Source organism: Ammospiza nelsoni, chromosome 2 (assembly GCF_027579445.1).
Source record: "Ammospiza nelsoni isolate bAmmNel1 chromosome 2, bAmmNel1.pri, whole genome shotgun sequence".
NCBI lineage: Eukaryota > Metazoa > Chordata > Aves > Passeriformes > Passerellidae > Ammospiza > Ammospiza nelsoni.
The window spans coordinates 119655390-119672494 of record NC_080634.1 but is presented as its reverse complement, the minus strand read 5'-3'; the positions used below and the strand labels follow the sequence as shown (position 1 = coordinate 119672494).

General features: G+C 49.5%; 1 protein-coding gene across 2 annotated transcripts in view; it reads left to right on the top strand.

Moving 5' to 3' along the window:
• The window catches only part of GART (phosphoribosylglycinamide formyltransferase, phosphoribosylglycinamide synthetase, phosphoribosylaminoimidazole synthetase), a 35399-nt gene extending 19768 nt beyond the window's left edge, over positions 1 to 15631 (top strand). For both annotated transcript variants that reach the window (XM_059466576.1, XM_059466577.1), the window contains 11 exons: positions 3648 to 3742; positions 4669 to 4778; positions 5405 to 5603; positions 6640 to 6888; positions 7190 to 7342; positions 8418 to 8621; positions 8884 to 9015; positions 9562 to 9692; positions 11413 to 11554; positions 14093 to 14208; positions 15418 to 15631. In XM_059466576.1, the coding sequence (XP_059322559.1) occupies positions 3648 to 3742; positions 4669 to 4778; positions 5405 to 5603; positions 6640 to 6888; positions 7190 to 7342; positions 8418 to 8621; positions 8884 to 9015; positions 9562 to 9692; positions 11413 to 11554; positions 14093 to 14208; positions 15418 to 15600 (1714 nt within the window). In that variant the 3' untranslated portion in view covers positions 15601 to 15631. The remainder of the gene's footprint in view (positions 1 to 3647; positions 3743 to 4668; positions 4779 to 5404; positions 5604 to 6639; positions 6889 to 7189; positions 7343 to 8417; positions 8622 to 8883; positions 9016 to 9561; positions 9693 to 11412; positions 11555 to 14092; positions 14209 to 15417) is intronic.
• Positions 15632 to 17105: the final 1474 nt, after the last annotated feature.

Here is a 17105-nt window from a genome sequence, read left to right as displayed (position 1 = left end):
CCTAAATCTGAGTTAAACTACAGTGACAAGCACAGAGGAGTGATCTGCGTTGCTGCAGTTGTTAGGCCTTGTTTAGGGAAGGTCAACTTCTGCTTCTTGGGCTTTGGATCACAGATTTGATCTGGTTTGTTTTGGATCACAGATTTGCTCTGGGTTTGTTTTGGATCACAGATTTGCTCTGGGTTTGTTTTGGATCACAGCTTTTGCTCTGGATTTGTCTTGTCCAGAGGTCTGATATTCAATATCATGAAATGAAAAATCATGTAATATCATGAAATGAAAAATCGTTTAATATCTTGAAATGTGGTCCCAGCCCCAGCCTGCCAGAGCTCCAGGAGTGTTTGGACAGCTCTGCCATGTGGAGTTTTTGGGGTGTCTGTGCAGGGTCAGGGCTTGGACTGCATGATTCCTGTGGGTCCCTTCCAGCTCAGGAGATTCTGGGATTTTACATATTAACAAAGTTGAAGCTGGCTTACTGGTTCTTTTTTAGCTTTTAGAAATGGTTAAAATCACCTTGAACCCCCCACCTTGTTGGGATTTACATTTTACTGGCACAGCTGCCTAACACCAGGGTAGGATTCATCCCTTCTTTCCATTCTCATCCCTTTAATTGGCTCAGTATTTACTGTAAGACTCTGGAGATCATATGGGTGTGGGTTTGTTTGGTTTTTTTTAATAGTAGGGAGTCTTGTTGCATCTTTAATGTTCCTGAAAGCTTCTTGTAGTTTTTAAAATCATTTTTACCTAATAAGAAAAACTGCTCTGCTCCAAAGTGCTCCCAACGTGTCTTTTCCCAAGGGGTTTTTTTGTAGGCTGGGAAACACATCAGTGACAGTTCTGTTGCTGCTGGCAGTGTATCCTGATTAGCATTTTGTAAAATTATCATCAATAAACTTCCTAAAAGAACAAGGGTGTTGGTATTTAGTCTTCTTTCTCTCTCAAGTGCTCTGCATCTCTTGACAAATTGACGTGACAGGGTGGAATTGGGATTTGTAGCAGGGAAAAAAGCCCCAAAACCAGGTCAGTGAGGCAAGAGGAGGCTCTGGGAGCAGTTCCCTCCCAGTGTTCATTCCTTCCAGCCCCTGGAACGGCTGCCTGGAGGATCCCTCCTGCACAGGGAGGCTCCTGGGGCTGCTGCAGGCACTGCCCTGAGGCAGCACAGGGTGCTTCAGCCCCAGAACCCCAGGCTGGGCTGGCTTAGAAAGGACCTTAAGGCTCATCCATGGCAGGGACACCTTCCCCTCTCCCAGGGTGCTCCGAGCCCCAGAGTCCCCTCTGGACTCAGTGAGGAAGGGGGACGGCTCTGGAATCAGGACTCAGCTCCTCTTGGCAGCCTGGCAGGATCCAGTCCTGAGGCATTTCACCTCAGGAAAACAGCCAGAATGCTTAAAAAAAAAGTATTCCAGAAAATTTAAAGAACTAAAGATTCATTTAAAGGATCAAAGCAAAAAGAAAATTTAACAAATTTGAAATGCTCCTAAAAATATGGTGCAAATCTGGTGGACATTTATCATATTCAGACTGAAAGGAGCTGACTTTGATCTCTGGTTGTTGCAGGCCAATATTTCCCTGAGTCTTATTCACAGCCTGAGCAGCTGCCTGTGGTGATTCTTGTCTTCCTGCCAGTTTTTGGGCAGGGTGTGCTGAGAGTGCAGACACCTTTGGATTTTCCTGGCAACGCTCTCCTGGGCCAGTTCTTCTGGCACTTGAAGTCTTTATCAATTCCAGCTATTCCAGCAATGATCTTCACCAGAGAAATACCTTTGATCCTAAAAAAAACCTCCCACATCTTAAAATAAGATTCAATAGGCAGAGTACAAAAATATTTACTGCATTTAGTGCAAATGTAGGCATTTGTGTCTGTCTCTGACTTTTCCAGTGTTTGCTGAATTCTTGACCTGGTTCCTGAGGTGGGTTTTGTGGATTAACTGAATTTTTTTGTTCAGCTGAGTCAATTCTAAATGGGTTTCAGTTGTTTTGTTGTATTTGTCCTTGTTAATCAACACCCTTAGAACTGAAACTTCAGGCTGAATCCCATGCATAGGAGAGAGAAAACAGGGATGGATCTAAAATAGGGATGCACCTGGTTCATGCCACTGACAGCCTGGGAATAACAACTGCTCAGCTGGCACGAGCCTGAGTGTTTGCTGCAGGGAAAAGTCATGAAATCCCTGTCCCCAGAATGGAAAGGTCCTTCTGTAAACATGAGCCGGTGTCCCCAGGGAGCTGTGGGGACACACAGGTGACACCAGTTTGTACCAGGGTGTTGATCTTGCATAAACCCCACCCAGAGCTCACAGACATCTCCTCTAGGTTCCTGAGCCTTAGGAGCCTGGGTCTTTTGAAGGAAATATATTTTATGTTCTTTATTGAAAGCCCATTGAAGTAAGAGAGGCATGGCTGCTTCTGAGGTGGGATCATTGCAGTGACAAGGAGAGGCAACCTTAGAGCAGCAGCTGGAAAAGCCTGGAAGGATCCTGGGGGTTATTGATTCACCTTGGGGGTGGAAAAGTGACTTCAGCTCAGCCCTGCTCTGACCCAGCCGTGCATTTCTGTGCTTGGTTTGGTTTGGGTTGGTTTGGTTTGGTTTGGTTTGGTTTGATTTAGATTGGTTGGGTTTGGTTTGGTTTGGTTTGGTTTGGGTTGGGTTGGTTTGGTTTGCTTTGGTTTGGTTGGGTTTGATTTGGGTTGGTTTGGGTTGGTTTGGGTTGGTTTGGTTTGGGTTGGTTTGGTTTGATTTGGGTTGGTTTGGTTTGGGTTGGGTTGGGTTGGTTTGGTTTGGGTTGGTTTGGTTTGATTTGGATTGGTTTGGGTTGGTTTGATTTGGATTGGTTGGGTTTGATTTGGATTGGTTTGGTTTGGTTTGGTTTGGATTGGATTGGTTGGGTTTGATTTGGATTGGTTTGGTTTGGTTTGGATTGGTTGGGTTTGGTTTGGTTTGGTTTGGTTTGGGTTGGTTTGGTTTGGATTGGTTGGGTTTGATTTGGTTTGGTTTGGTTTGGATTGGTTGGGTTTGATTTGGTTTGGTTTGGTTTGGGTTGGTTTGGTTTGATTTGGATTAGTTGGGTTTGATTTGGTTTGGTTTGGTTTGATTTGGATTGGTTGGGTTTGATTTGGATTGGTTTGGTTTGATTTGGATTGGTTGGGTTTGGTTTGGTTTGGTTTGGTTTGGTTTGGTTTGGTTTGGTTTGGTTTGGTTTGGTTTGGTTTGGTTTGGATTGGTTGGGTTTGATTTGGATTGGTTGGGTTAGATTTGGTTTGGTTTGGTTCAGAGCTTTCCCACTGACACCTCAAGGCCTGGAGGTGGCACTCAGAGCTCTGGGCTGGGGACAAGGTGGGGATCAGTCACAGCTGGGACTCCATGGGTTGTATGGATTCAAACCCTGCAAAATCAGATCTGTGCTGCTATTTTACCTTGTCAGGGGTTTGGTTGTTGGGTTTATTTTGGGATTTGGCTATGTGATCCCAATGCTCTGATACCATCTTCAAAACTCTGGAATTATCCACCTGCTGCTCCTGGCAGTGCCTCCTCAGGCAGCAGGATGGGATTCTGCACAGTTCACCCACCCAGGGATGTACAGAAGTAAATATTATTTGGAAATACCTCCAGTAATCAGCTGCCATGCCATTTTTCCCCACTCTTGCAGAGGCCTGACCTACAAGAACAGTGGGGTGGACATTGAAGCAGGGAACACTTTGGTGCAGAAGATCAAACCCTTTGCTGCAGCCACATCCAGGTCAGGTAAGACCAGAACCTTCTGCTCCTGCTCTGGTCACTTCTTGGCAGTGAGGTTTACCAGTTGATCTTGATAAAAAGCTCATCTTCATGTGCCCTGCCTGTTTCTAGATGACACAAGAAAGCCTGTGGTAAGCAAATGCCAGTGATTTTATTGCAAATGCACAGCTTTTAACCCCCACATGGCTCTAAACTCCACCTCCTGAATGCCAGGAGTGTTACAGAGCACAGTTCAGCACTGTGTAAGGATAAATGCAAGGAAAAATTTCACCATTAAGAACTGAGTTTGAGTCCATGGATTATTATTTCTTGCACAGTGAACTCCACCATTTGGGGGGATGAATGTTTAGACAGGTTATGAGATGTAGAACTCCTGAGACAGATGTGGAACCCACCTCTTTTGCTCAGTTGAACCAGCATTGATTCATCCTTGAGTTTGGGGCTCAGGCACACCTTGCTCTAGCAAATTCTTGTAGTTCTTCAGACAGATTTAAAATATTCATTTATTTAAAATATTCATTTATGGAATGGCCCTTTTATTTCAGATTAACTGAGAACCTTCTAATGAAGTCAGGTATACATAGAGGGGAAAATATAGATTATTTCACACCAGTACAACCATCTTACCACAATTCCTCCTGTGTTTCAGAGAAACCTTAGTGCAAGGGGGAAACCTCTCATTTACAGGAATTACTGACTGCTCAGTCACAAAGTTGGGGATTTTTAGGCTTAGGCTAATGATGAATTAAAAAGGCAAAGCCAACCTAAGCAGATTAGGAGCTCCTCAGTGAAAAGGTTCTAAATGGCAGAGAAAAGTTTCCTGGTGACAAAGCAAAGCCGTGTTGCCAAACCTTGGAGAGAATTTGTGCTGGAGATGCTGGGGAAGCCCCTGGGAGTAAAGCTGGGCTGTTTCTCCTTTTCCTGGCTGGCAGGCTGCAATGCAGAGCTTGGAGGCTTTGCTGGGCTCTTTGACCTGAAAGCAGCTGGTTACAGAGATCCCATCCTGGTGTCTGGAACCGACGGCGTCGGCACCAAACTCAAGGTAAGGTGGAAATCCACCCAAAGGAGGAAAAACAGCACAGAAGGGAAAAGGTTCTGTCACAAAATAGCAGCTGTCCTGGAAAAATACCTATTGGTCTTTCTAAAAAAGGGGATGGAAACTGAAATTGCCTTTCTTCAGGCAAGAGAATTAAATACCTGTAAATAGCCAGATATGCTGATATCTGATAATATCAACTGATATGATAATATCAACTATCAGAAGTTGATATGATAATATCATCAGTAAATATCAGACGTTGATAAGATGCCTAAAATAACAGGGTTTTAAATATTAAGACTATAACCAGGAATCTTGTTTCACAAAGGCAGCATCTCCACCCTCAAAAAAGATTAATTGATGGGGAAAAACATTTAATCCCAGGTTTGCTGTTGTGTTTGAGCTCCAAGGAAACCCTTTTGCAGCAGTTTCCTTCTCAGTGCCTTTTGGATTTGCCAGTGGAGACAGGAATAATTCCTGAAGAGAGTTAGGAGAGGATAATAAACAAAGCTGCTCCTCAAAGATTTGGCCCATTGCTCACAGACTCTGCTCCTGATTTCAGTCCCTTGCAGACCCTGCCTGTGCTCCAGGGGCCCAGAGCTGATCCCAGGCTTCTCCCTGTCTTGCAGATTGCTCAGGAGTGCCAGAAACACGACACCATCGGGCAGGACCTGGTGGCCATGTGTGTCAATGACATCCTGGCCCAGGGGGCTGAGCCCCTCTTCTTCCTGGATTATTTTGCCTGCGGCAAACTCGACGTGGACGTGGCTCAGGGCGTCATTGCAGGAATTGCTGATGCCTGCAGGAAGGCTGGATGTGCCCTTTTGGGTAGGAACACTTCTCAGGAGGATCTGAGAAACCTTCTGCAAGGTCTTTTAGTTGGTGTGAATGCAGTTGGTTTCCTACTCTGTGGAAGAATCTGGGAGGAGTAAAAAAGCAAAATGTTCCATGTCTTTGCTTTCAGGGAACTTGATGTGAATCACAGTGGAAGGAGACAGTGCTTTAAAAGTTTAGGTTAAATTTAGATTAGGTTTAGGTACAGATTTAAGTTAGATGTTGAGAAAAGGTTCTGTCCTTTTTTCCAAATTTTAGGGAAGTTAGGAACACAAGTCCTTTTTCAGTGGGTGTCATTTTGGGTCTGTTTATAAGCTTTGAACAAGAGGCTCTTTATGCCCTGGTTTACTTTTTTCCTGCATGAACTGTTGGTCAGCTTTATGTTTGTTTTAAGGTGTTCTCTGCATTTATCAAATATAATCACCCCATTCATGCTGCAGCAAGGTCTGTGTTAGGTGAAACCTTGTGATGAAACCACCAAAATGTCAAGATTTTATCTCCAGTTCAAGATTTTCAAACCCCACAGGCCTTTCTGCAAGAGCTGAACCTTCAGCTCAACAAATTTAACTCATAAGCCCCCTGACAGTGAGGGGGTGAGGGCTCATCTCTTGCCTGGTTTTGCACAATTATTTGTGGATTTAAGTGGTGGGTGGCCAAGCAGTTCTCCATCCTCCATTTGATCCAGCCCTCATTAAATACAGCTGAAACACCAGGACTGAAAAAGCAGGGGAAGCTGGAGCACAGGGCAGGGAGTGCAAAGTGGGAAGAGGAGAGAAAAAGGCAGGATTTTACCCAGAGCAGCTGGGGCTGCCCCTGGACCCCAAGGCCAGGTTGGGCACTGGGGCTTGGAGCAGCCTGGGACAGTGGGAGGTGTCCCTGCCAGGGTGCAATGAGATGAGCTCTAAAATCCCTTCCAACACAAACCAGGGATGAGATGAGCTTTAAAATCCCCTCCAAGCCAAGCCATTGTGGGATTCCATGATCAAAGCCAGGCTGTTTCAGCCCCTCTCTGCTGTGTTTTGGTCCCCAGGAGGAGAAACGGCCGAGATGCCGGGGATGTATCCCCCTGGCGAGTACGACCTGGCTGGCTTTGCTGTGGGGGCCGTGGAGAGAGGGCAGATGCTGCCCCAGCTGGACAGGATCACTGAGGGGGACGTGGTCATTGGGGTGGCATCTTCTGGGGTCCACAGCAACGGCTTCAGCCTCGTCAGGAAGATCGTGGAGAAGTCGTCCCTGAATTTCTCCTCCCGCGTCGGGGTCTCCGGGGACCAGACTCTGGGTACTGCTTCCTCCTGAGCTTCCTCCCAACTGGGCCTTTGAAACTTTCTCAGGCACCAAAAAAAGAAAATCATTCCATCTTTAGCATGTTTTCATCTTTTTCTTTTCCTGAGAGTCACATGTGCAGGGAAGAAACAAAGGGAGGGGGATAAATAATTAATTGTGGGCTAAAATGAAAAAGGTAAAACTTTGTGTTTCTCTCTAGTACAATGCTCATTACTATCCAAACTGCTGTTTTGAGATTCCCCCCATTTTGTACTGGTTCCCATTTCTCTCCATGCTTTCCCCTCTGCCCTGGGCAGGAGAGCTGCTGTTGACCCCAACCAAGCTCTACAGCAAGACCCTGCTGCCCGTGCTGCGCTCGGGCCACGTCAAAGCCTACGCGCACATCACCGGAGGGGGCCTGCTGGAAAACATCCCCAGGGTCCTCCCAGACTCCCTGGGGGTCGTTCTAGGTGAGAGAGAAGCAGAGCTGTGGAAAAACCCTCACCTTACTGTGCCTTGCTGTGGCCACAGCAGCTGATCTGTGCTGTAGGAGCTGGACATGTCTCTCTAGAAATGTTTGAGTTTTTCCTTGTACCTGAACCAGAGCCAGTCAAAACAGCCAGTGCTTCCTTTGTGGTGGAAAGACTGCTCCCCACTGAATTCCTTCCCCTGGGGGTGTTTGGGATTGGATTTCATAGGACACTTGCAAAAAGAAAACAGCCTTACCAGCATTCCCAAGTCAGCTGCACCATTTGCAATTCCCTACGAAATTATTGCTAATTAAATGATACTCATGAAGTTTTCAATTAGCATTCAGAGGTGGCTGTGAGCTCAGGGAGAGCTCCTGCTGTTTGGCTTCATCAATCCTCAGCACTCTCCCCTCAGGTGTGCTGGAAAGGTTTCACTGCTGGGGAAGGTGGGAAAAGGCTGGCACAGGTTGTGAGAGCTCACGGGGTTGTACAATAAAACAAGGAATTAATGGGGAGTTCTGAACTCAAGAACTGCACATGAATCATTTTCCACTTGTCCACTGATAAATATTTATGTGTGTGTGCACCTCTGCTCTGGGCCAGGCTGGGAGAGCTGGGGGTGCTCACCTGGGGAGGAGAAGCTGCAGGGAGAGCTCAGAGCCCCTGGCAGGGCCTGAAGGGCTCCAGCAGAGCTGCAGAGGGACTGGGGACAAGGCCTGCAGGGACAGCACCCAGGGAATGGCTGCCAGTGCCACAGGGCAGGGCTGGGTGGGATCCTGGCAATGAGGATTTAAGGTCCCTTCCCACCCAAACGATTCTGTGATTCCATGGATCTGTAGAAACTGGGATAGAACCATTTTCAAAGAGAACAGGACAAGAAAGAAATTTCCTGTCCTTGGAATTCCTTTCCAGTGCTTTGTCCAGAAGCATTTTTGTGCTGCTGTAAGTCATCCTCACATGGTTGGAACTGGGGCAGTGGGGGATTTTTGTGACAGATTTTCCTCTTAACACCCCAGTAATTGTAGTCCATTGGCAGCAATTCCCACTCTTGATCTGTATTTCCCATTCCCTTCAGATGCTCTCACGTGGAAGATCCCTGAAATCTTCTGCTGGCTGCACAAGGAAGGGAACCTCTCTGAGGAGGAGATGGCTCGGACCTTCAACTGTGGGCTGGGGGCAGTGCTGGTGGTGCAGAAGGACATGGCCCAGCAGGTGCTCAGGGACATCCAGGGACACGAGACCGCCTGGATCATCGGCAAAGTGGTGCCCCTGCAGAAAGGTTACTGCAGCTTGGTCTGCCTTGGGGGAAATCAGCAGAAATGAGAAGCAGAGGGAAATTCCCTTGTCTGGGAGTCTTCATGAGGTGAAAACCTCTGCACTGGCACCTCCCTGACTTTTTTGTGGGGGTATTGAACTGATTATCAATTATTATTATTAGAGTTCATTAATCTCTTCCATGGGGGCTTTTCTCCTCTCTCTGTTTCTCCCTTTACTGACACTTTGTTTTGCTGTTTTTTGGGTTTTTCCGTGTGCCTGCTCAGGCTCTGACAGCGTTAAAGTCCTCAATCTGCATCGGGCCCTGCAAGCAAACAGGTCCCTGTGTGTGCAGAGCCACATCCAGGGCAAGATCCAGACAGGCAAAATGAAGGTTGCTGTCCTCATCTCTGGAACAGGTGAGTGCTGCTCTTTGCTGCCCTGGGATGCAGCCTGTGCAGAAGGGAATTCAGCTTGCATTTAAAGTCCCTGCAGTTCTCCATGGGCACTCTGGTAGGTTTTAGCAGGCAGGGGAGATGTTGTGCTTGGATTGATGTCAGTCACAAACCTCTTTTAACCTCTGCTGCAAACTGGGTTCAGTTTATCCCCAAACCTCTGCAGGTGTCCAGATTCAGGCTCCCACTCTGCCCTGTAGGAACAGCAGCATCATTTCACAGACAGAGCAGAAGTTCTTCTTGCCATGTAGAACTCCATCTATTCTATTTCCAGTGTTCCCAATCACTAAGGCCACCAATCCAGTGCTATCAATTACAGTTTCCAAGTGCAGCTGCCAGGAAAGGCCTTCAGCTGTCTGAATCAGCTCCCAGCAAATCAATTAAAAAAGGATTAAAGTTTCATCAGGGCTGTTTGGTTTGGTCTCCCACTCAGTGATGCTTATTTAAAGCCTCTTCCAGCTGTTCCCTCTATTTATTCTCAGGATCCCTGAGTTATTCTCTGTCCCCCAGGCACAAACCTGGAAGCCCTCATCAACAGCACAAAGAAAGACACCAGCTATGCACAGATAGTTCTGGTTATCTCCAACAAACCTGGTGTGGAGGGGCTGAGGAAAGCTGAGAGAGCTGGGATTCCTACAAGGGTGAGCATTTCCTTTTGTAATAGCAACCATTGGCTGGGACTGCAGCAGGAAGGTGTTGATGAGTTTAATGGGGTAACACATGGGCTGGTAGGGAGCGTTGGCTTTTCTTTCTTGGTCTGTTGTGAACTTGTGACAGCAAAATCCTTCCTTTTCTCCTTCTCTGCCAGCAATCCTGATGCTCTGGGGACAGTTATTGCATTAAACCAGCACAAAACTTTCAGTTACAGCTTAAACTTTGTCAGTTGCTTAACTGTAGGGCATTGACACTGAAGTACCAATCTATTTTATGTGAATTTAATTTTAAAATTACCTGGTGGTTCATTTGAATGGAATAGAGAGGTCACACTCAGTGGGGCCTCCCTGGGTATTGCCTCAGGCTCCCCAGGAATCATTCCCAGGGCTCCCTGAGCTTCCCTGGGTTTTGTGTGCCTTCCCTTTGCGTGGCAGATCTGAAATGATCCTGTTGTCACTTAGAAACCTTTTGCAGTCACTGTTCCCTGCTGAATACAGACCCAGGGAAATTGGGGCCCCGACTTTGCTCCTTTATTGGTGCTGGGATCTGTGCTGGTGCTGCAGCTCCTCCTTGGGAGGACACAAAGGGCACTGGGGAAATGTGAAGAACAAACAGAGAATCACAGACTGGCCTGGCTGGGAAAGGCCCTGAACGCCCATCCAGTGCCAGCCCCAGGGTTTTTATCAGGGAAAAACCAGTGTGGGAGAGCTGATGGCCCTGGGGGCTCAGCTGTGGACTGAGGGGTGGGACAGGCACAGGGCAGAGGCTGGTGCAGCCCAGGGCTGGGCTCTGTGCCCAGTGCCTGCTGTCCCCGTCACCTGAGCAGCCCTGGCTTTTCCCAAGCCACCCCTGTGACTCTGGTGACCTTTGACAGGGGCTTCTGTTGAAGAATGGGTGCTCTAAGTTAGGTAATGGTCCCTTATCCTGCTTAAATCAGGGGATCTGTCCTGGGTGGAAAACACACAGCTCAGGCTGGGAGAGCTGGGGGGGCTCACCTGGAGAAGGGAGAGCTCAGAGCCCCTGGCAGGGCCTGAAGGGCTCCAGCAGAGCTGCAGAGGGACTGGGGACAAGGCCTGCAGGGACAGCACCCAGGGAATGGCTTCAAACTGAAAAATTATAGGTTTAGATCAGATTATGAGGAACAATTTCCTCCCTGGCAGGGTGGGCAGGCCCTGGCACAGGGTGCCCAGAGCAGCTGGGGCTGCCCCTGCACCCCTGGCAGTGCCCAAGGCCAGGCTGGACACTGGGACAGTGGGAGGTGTCCCTGCCATGGCGGGGGTGGCACTGGGTGGGATTTAAGGTCCCTTCCCACCCAAACCAGTCTGGGATTCTGGGATTCCATCGTTATGGGGTAGGGGCTGGTTTAGGAGTTTGTGAGCAGCCTTTTTCCCAAGCTTTTCTGGTGCAGTTTTTGCCACGATTCAACTGCTTATGACTGCCAGAGGCCTTGAAGTGGGGGAAATCTTTGGAAGGCTTCAGGATGGCTTAAAGCCCTGCACTTGTAGGGTGTTCCTTGGATCACCAAATCCATGTAGGGTGTTCCATAGCATCGAGAGCCGTGGGCTTATCAAGCGAAACGTGTTTGTCCCACTGCTCCCTGTGTGTGGGGAGGAGCACAGGCTGCACTGTGTCTGTCGGCTGGGCACTGAGGGGCTGTTCATCCTGCTGGAATTGCCAGCACATCCCTGTCTGTGCTTTGGTGCCCAGGTGGTGGAGCACACGAGGTACCAGAGCCGCACCGAGTTCGACAGCGCCGTGGACAAGGTCCTGGAGGAGTTCTCGGTGGAGCTGATCTGCCTGGCCGGCTTCATGCGCATCCTCTCGGGGCCTTTTGTCAAGAAATGGGAAGGTGAGCACAGCTGGGGGGCTGTGCATGGGCACCAGGGCATTGCAGAGGTTGTCACCAGGAAAAAGAGAGAGGGCACCTGATTAAACATGGTGATGTTCAAAGTTCCCTTCCAACCCTGCCATCCTGGGATTCTGTGAAATGAAACCCTTCCCATCTTGTAAGGGAAAGGATGAGAGGGAAAGGCAGTGCACCTGTGCAGAGCCTGAAGGAAGCCAAGGGCAGGCACAAGTCTGGCAGTCTTTGATTTCTTAGAAAATATCTTTTAAAAGGCTGTGAAGGCTTTGTGCCTCTGCACACAGGAGGTGCTGGCAGAGTTAAGCACCCAGCCACTGAGATTCCTTCCCCTGACAGAGGAACTGCTCTGGGTCCTTGTAAAACCACCAAACTGGGCAGCATTTTGCAGTAAAACCACCAAACTGGGCAGCATTTTGCAGTAAAACCACCAAGCTGGGCAGCATTTTGCAGTTCTGGGTAAGAAGCCCTGGCCAGTCCCAGGAGCTGCCTGAATCCATCGTGGGGTGTTCCAGAGGCAGATGCAGGCTGTGCTTGCTCAGATGTTCACAGTGTCTCCACTCTGCTCATCTTTTAGTTTTCCAGCTCTCTGAGAGGCTGGTGACACCTTCAGGGCCTGCTCTCCCTGCCCAGCTGTTCCTTTTCTCTCCTCCTGTGTTTTCCAGGAGTCCTGAGCACACAGAGCAGCTGCTGCTTGCTCTGCTTTGGGCCAGGGTTACCTAAAGCTGCCCAGAGCAGGCACAGCCTGGTCAGCCTCTGCCTTGCAGCTTTCACTGTTCTTTGGTGACTTTTGTGTTCCCCTGGGTGTGCCAGCAACATTTCACACCTGAACTTCTTTTCAAACCTCTCTTTAGAATCAGTAGAGCAAAGCAGGCACTCCTGAGAGGCCTTGCTGTGGGTTTGGAGCTGTCAGGTGAAGCCAGTCAGGTGAATTGCTTTTGTTTGTCTCCACTCAGGGCCCAGAGATGGAAGTGCCTGTGCTGGGGGCAGTGTCAGGAGGAGACAGAATCTCTCACTCCAAGGGATGGCTTTGGAGCAGGCAGTCTCTGTACAGGACAGAACAGAACTTCCTCTAGTGCAGAATCTTGTGCAAATAAAGGATTTTACTGCCTTCTTATTCAGGGACAGAGCACTGACTCTTGTCCTGCACAGTGCAGGATTTGCTTTACCTGCATGACTGTGAGAGAAAAGTAAAGACTTTTTCCAGACAGAGGAGTTAAACTAAAGAGTTAGTTAATGAGTTAAATGAGTTAAACTCATTTTTTAAATGTCCAGAACTGGACTGAGCTTGAAAACCTGAGCTGGGACCACGAGATGGGAGCTCAGACCTTGAGCTCAGCTCAGGGAGCTGGGCCAGCTGCAGGACCCTGTCCTGGCCCCTGACACCCCTGAATTATCCAGGAAGAATCAATTCCTGCTGCTGCTTTGCTCAAAGCTGCTCCTTTTGCTTTCTCTCTCTCAGTCAAAAGGACACCTAGTGGGAGTTATGAAATTCCTTCTTGCTTAACAGCCCTGAAGTGTGAATTATGGCTGTTAACAAAGGACAGGTTAAAGTGTTAATTGTGAGTGATAACAGAGCACAGGTGGAAACAGAACCAAACAAACCCAAGCAAGCAGGAGCCCACATCCCATTCTGATGGGAAATGGAGGCAGAGGAGCAGGGAGGTGTTTCCAGCCCACTGTCCCTGAAACCTTTTGGGTTCAAGCTGCAGGGAGGGAGATGCTGATGCTTAAAAAGGGTTTTATTTAGATATAAATAATATCTCTCTATCTGAGACACTGCTGGACATCAGATGAGACATTTGCTCCTGTAACTTGCCCAGATCTCCAGGGGCAGGGAGTCCCCAAGATGCTGCCAGAAAGAGAGAAGAGTAGAATGGAGATTACAGAAAGAATTAAATAAAATAATGGTAATAGAAACCCTGGAGCAAAGGAGGCTCAGGGGCCCTCGTGGCTCTGCACAAGTCCCTGCCAGGAGGGCACAGCCGGGGGGGTCGGGCTCTGCTCCAGGGAACAGGGACAGGAGCAGAGGGAGCGGCCTCAGGCTGGGCCAGGGCAGGCTCAGCTGGGACAGCAGCAGCAATTTGCCCATGGAAAGGGAGCTCAGGCCTTGGCAGGGGCTGCCCAGGGAGCTTTGCAGTGCCCATCCCTGCAGGTGTGCCCTGGAGGTGGCACTGAGTGCTCTGGGCTGGGCACAAGGTGGGCACAGCTGGCACTGCATGGGCTGGCAGGGCTGTGCCAGCCCCAGGGATTTTGGGATCAAAGAAGGACAGGGTGCTGAGGGAAGGGACAGCTACATCAGCCAGTTAGCATTATTAATCCCTGGGGGTGTGTTCAGCCATTCATTGTAACTGCACTCTGCTAATTCAGACACAGACACCGCAGCGCTTGGGGCTGGCTGGCTGCTGGCATCTTCAAAACTTGTGAAAAATTCTTTGCACAAATTATTTTGTTCCTCTGTTCGTTGTGGCCCTTTGAGCAGCCTGAAAGTGCTGAAAGCCAATAACCTCAGCTCTGCTTTCCCAGGGAAAATCCTGAACATCCACCCGTCCCTGCTGCCGTCCTTCAAGGGAGCGCACGCGCACAAGCTGGTGCTGCAGGCCGGGGTCAGGGTCACGGGCTGCACCGTGCACTTCGTGGCTGTGAGTACCCCTGCTGCCCCTGCATGCCCCCCTGTGAACATCTGCACCTCTGAAATCCTTCACTTTGAACATCTGCCCCTCTGCATCCTCCCCTGTGAACATCTGCAGCTCTGTATCCTCCCTTTTGAACATCTGCACCTCCTGCCCCTCTGCAATCCTCCTCTTTGAACATTCTCACCTCAGAGCCTGCTGGGAGCACCCCAAACCCTCGTGTTTGATCTCCTGCCCTCTGTGTTCAGAACTTTGTATCCAAAGGAGGTGGAGATTTTATTGTGGCCACACAGTGCTGTGGTTTGCTGGCTCTGGAGAAGGAATGGAAATGGATAATTTGTCCAGGAGTTTAGGCTTTCCCTAAGGGAACTTCTTCCCTAAGCATCCCACTATTCCCCCCACTGGAGAGGGGGAATAGTTTATGTAAGGCCTTGGCTAAGCCAAAGCTCTGTTAAACATGGCCCAAACTTCCTGGGTTTTGTCCTACAATCTGCTTTGTTTCTTGCTTTCAAGAAAAAGAAAAAATAGAAACAAACAAACAAAACCCCCCTGGAAATGGCAAAAGATTTTTAAAGGAGTGATTAGATGTTTGTGGGAACAGAGCAAAACTTGACAATTTATGCTGGTCAGACCCTAAGTGAAGAAAGAGCAGAGACTTCTCAGCTTCAGAGCCATACTTTGTCAGGCCAGGGATTGTTGGTTCCCTTTTGGTCACTTCTCAGGGTTCAAAGGTCTCTCCTCTGGCTCCCCTCTCCCTCTGCTGCTGGAATCTGTCTCAGCATTTTTGCTTTCCCTTGGAAAAAGAGAGTGGAATCACTTTTGCCAATAGAAGGGAAAACTGCATTCTTCTCTCTATGCCATGACTTGGGGTTTCTCTGTGTGGCAGCTGCTGAGGAACAGCCCCTGCCCTGCAGGGATCTGCCCCAGCAGCGTTCCAGGGAAGATCTGTCCTGGCTCAGTCAGAGGGGGAATGAGGCAAGGACTGCACAGAATGTCCTGCCGGCCCAGCCCCTGCTGTCCCTGGGCTTTTCTGGGATAGAATTGTTGCTCCCTGCTGTTCTGCCTCCCTCCTGCTCTCTCCGAACCCTCCCCAGAGCACAGCCAGCCCCAGCCCCTGCTCTCCCCGTCCCACCAGCCCAAACCCCAGTTCCTGCCAGCTCCCCAAGGCACCCCAGGCCTCCCCTCTGTGCCAGCCTGACCTTGCCGCGTCTGCTGCAGGAGGAGGTGGACGCTGGCGCCATCATCTTCCAGGAGGCGGTGCCGGTGAAGCTGGGGGACACGGAGGCCACGCTGGCCGAGCGGGTGAAGGAGGCCGAGCACCGCGCCTTCCCCGCCGCGCTGCAGCTGGTGGCCAGCGGCGCCGTGCGCGTGGGCGAGGCGGGCAAGATCTACTGGAAATAGAGCCGGGCCTGGCATGGGCTCAGCAGGGCCTGGCACGGGCTCAGCAGGGCCTGGCACGGGCTCTGCCCCTCACCTCTGCCTCACACGGTTCAAATCCCAGGAAAGCCACCAGTGGGAATTTGGGGGCCGTTCCCAGAGGGTGCAGCAACGGCTCCTGTAAGTGCTTCCTCATTTTAATCGCTTCCTTGGCCAACAGTTTGGTTCTCTCAGTCGCGTTCCTGACAACCCCAGTGCAGCCAGGTGGGTCTGAGCAGCCCTGGGGTGGGCTGGAGACAACACTGGAGACCCTTCCATGCAAAATCACAATCCGTCTGGGAAGTGCACAAGCCTTTGTCACATGGCTGTCTCCAGCATTGGGATTAACTTCCACTCGTGCCAGGTGGGGAATGTGGTGAATCTCCAGCTGTGAGTCTCCAGCTGTGAGTCTCCAGCTGTGAGTCTCCAGCTGTGAGTCTCCAGCTGTTTGCCAGCCACCGGGGCTGTTCCCTAACAGGGACCCTCCCTGTGCTGGGAAGTGCTGCTGAGGGAAACTGCAATGGAAGAGACAGACAAAGGCAGAACCCTCCACTCTAAAAACCTCATCAGACCAGGAAAAACTGTATCCCCAAACACCAGTTATTGGATTTTTCTCCATTTGCCGCCTGGTTTGATGGTGGCCCAGCCCCGTGACACACCCTGTCAATTCCAAACCTGAAGTCCAGCAGATGCCAGCAGCATTCAGTGTCTGCTGCCCCTTTGTCTGCAGCATTCCCATGTGAATCCCACAAACTCCCCTCAGATTCAGGGGTTTATTTTTTTACATGAGTAGAAAGACCAGACACAAAACACGTCCTTGGCTTGTGAAACAGTCCTCAGGAATTCTGAAGTGCCTTTATTCTGGAACCAGCATTTTCACCTGCAGTAACACTGAGGGACACCCAGGAATTATGAACATTTGGAAAACAATTGGGGGTTTTGTGCAGTTCAACACTTGTGGTTTTCTTTTAGTATTTTCATATAGTTATGAAACCATTTAAATGTTCTTACTGAAAGGATCAGGTTTCCCACACACCGAGCAGATGAGGTGGTTTGGAGCTCCCCTTAAACACAGATTCAGAGAAATCTGATTTTTAATCAGAGAAAGCAGATTGTATTCTGGGCTCTGATGTCCTGACGGTACTCCCATGTTGGCATATTCTCCTTTGGGATTTGAAATAAAGCCTAATAAATTAAATAAAAAATTCTATCTACAAGTATTTCCTTGGAATTGATTCCCAGGGCTGCTGGGGGGAGGAGGGAAGGGGCTGTACATGGTGTGGGGGCTGTGGGGCAGTGGGGAGGTCACAGCTCCAGCCAGGGAAGGCAGAGGAAATAAAGACTTGGAGGGGTGAAATCAGTGCCTGCGCAGGGAATCAATATCACATTATTGATCAGAGCAGCTGATCACTGCAGAGAGGCCAACAGAGAGAGCTGGCCCAAATCCAATATCCATCTCCATCACAGGCACCTTGGTCCAGATTGCCATG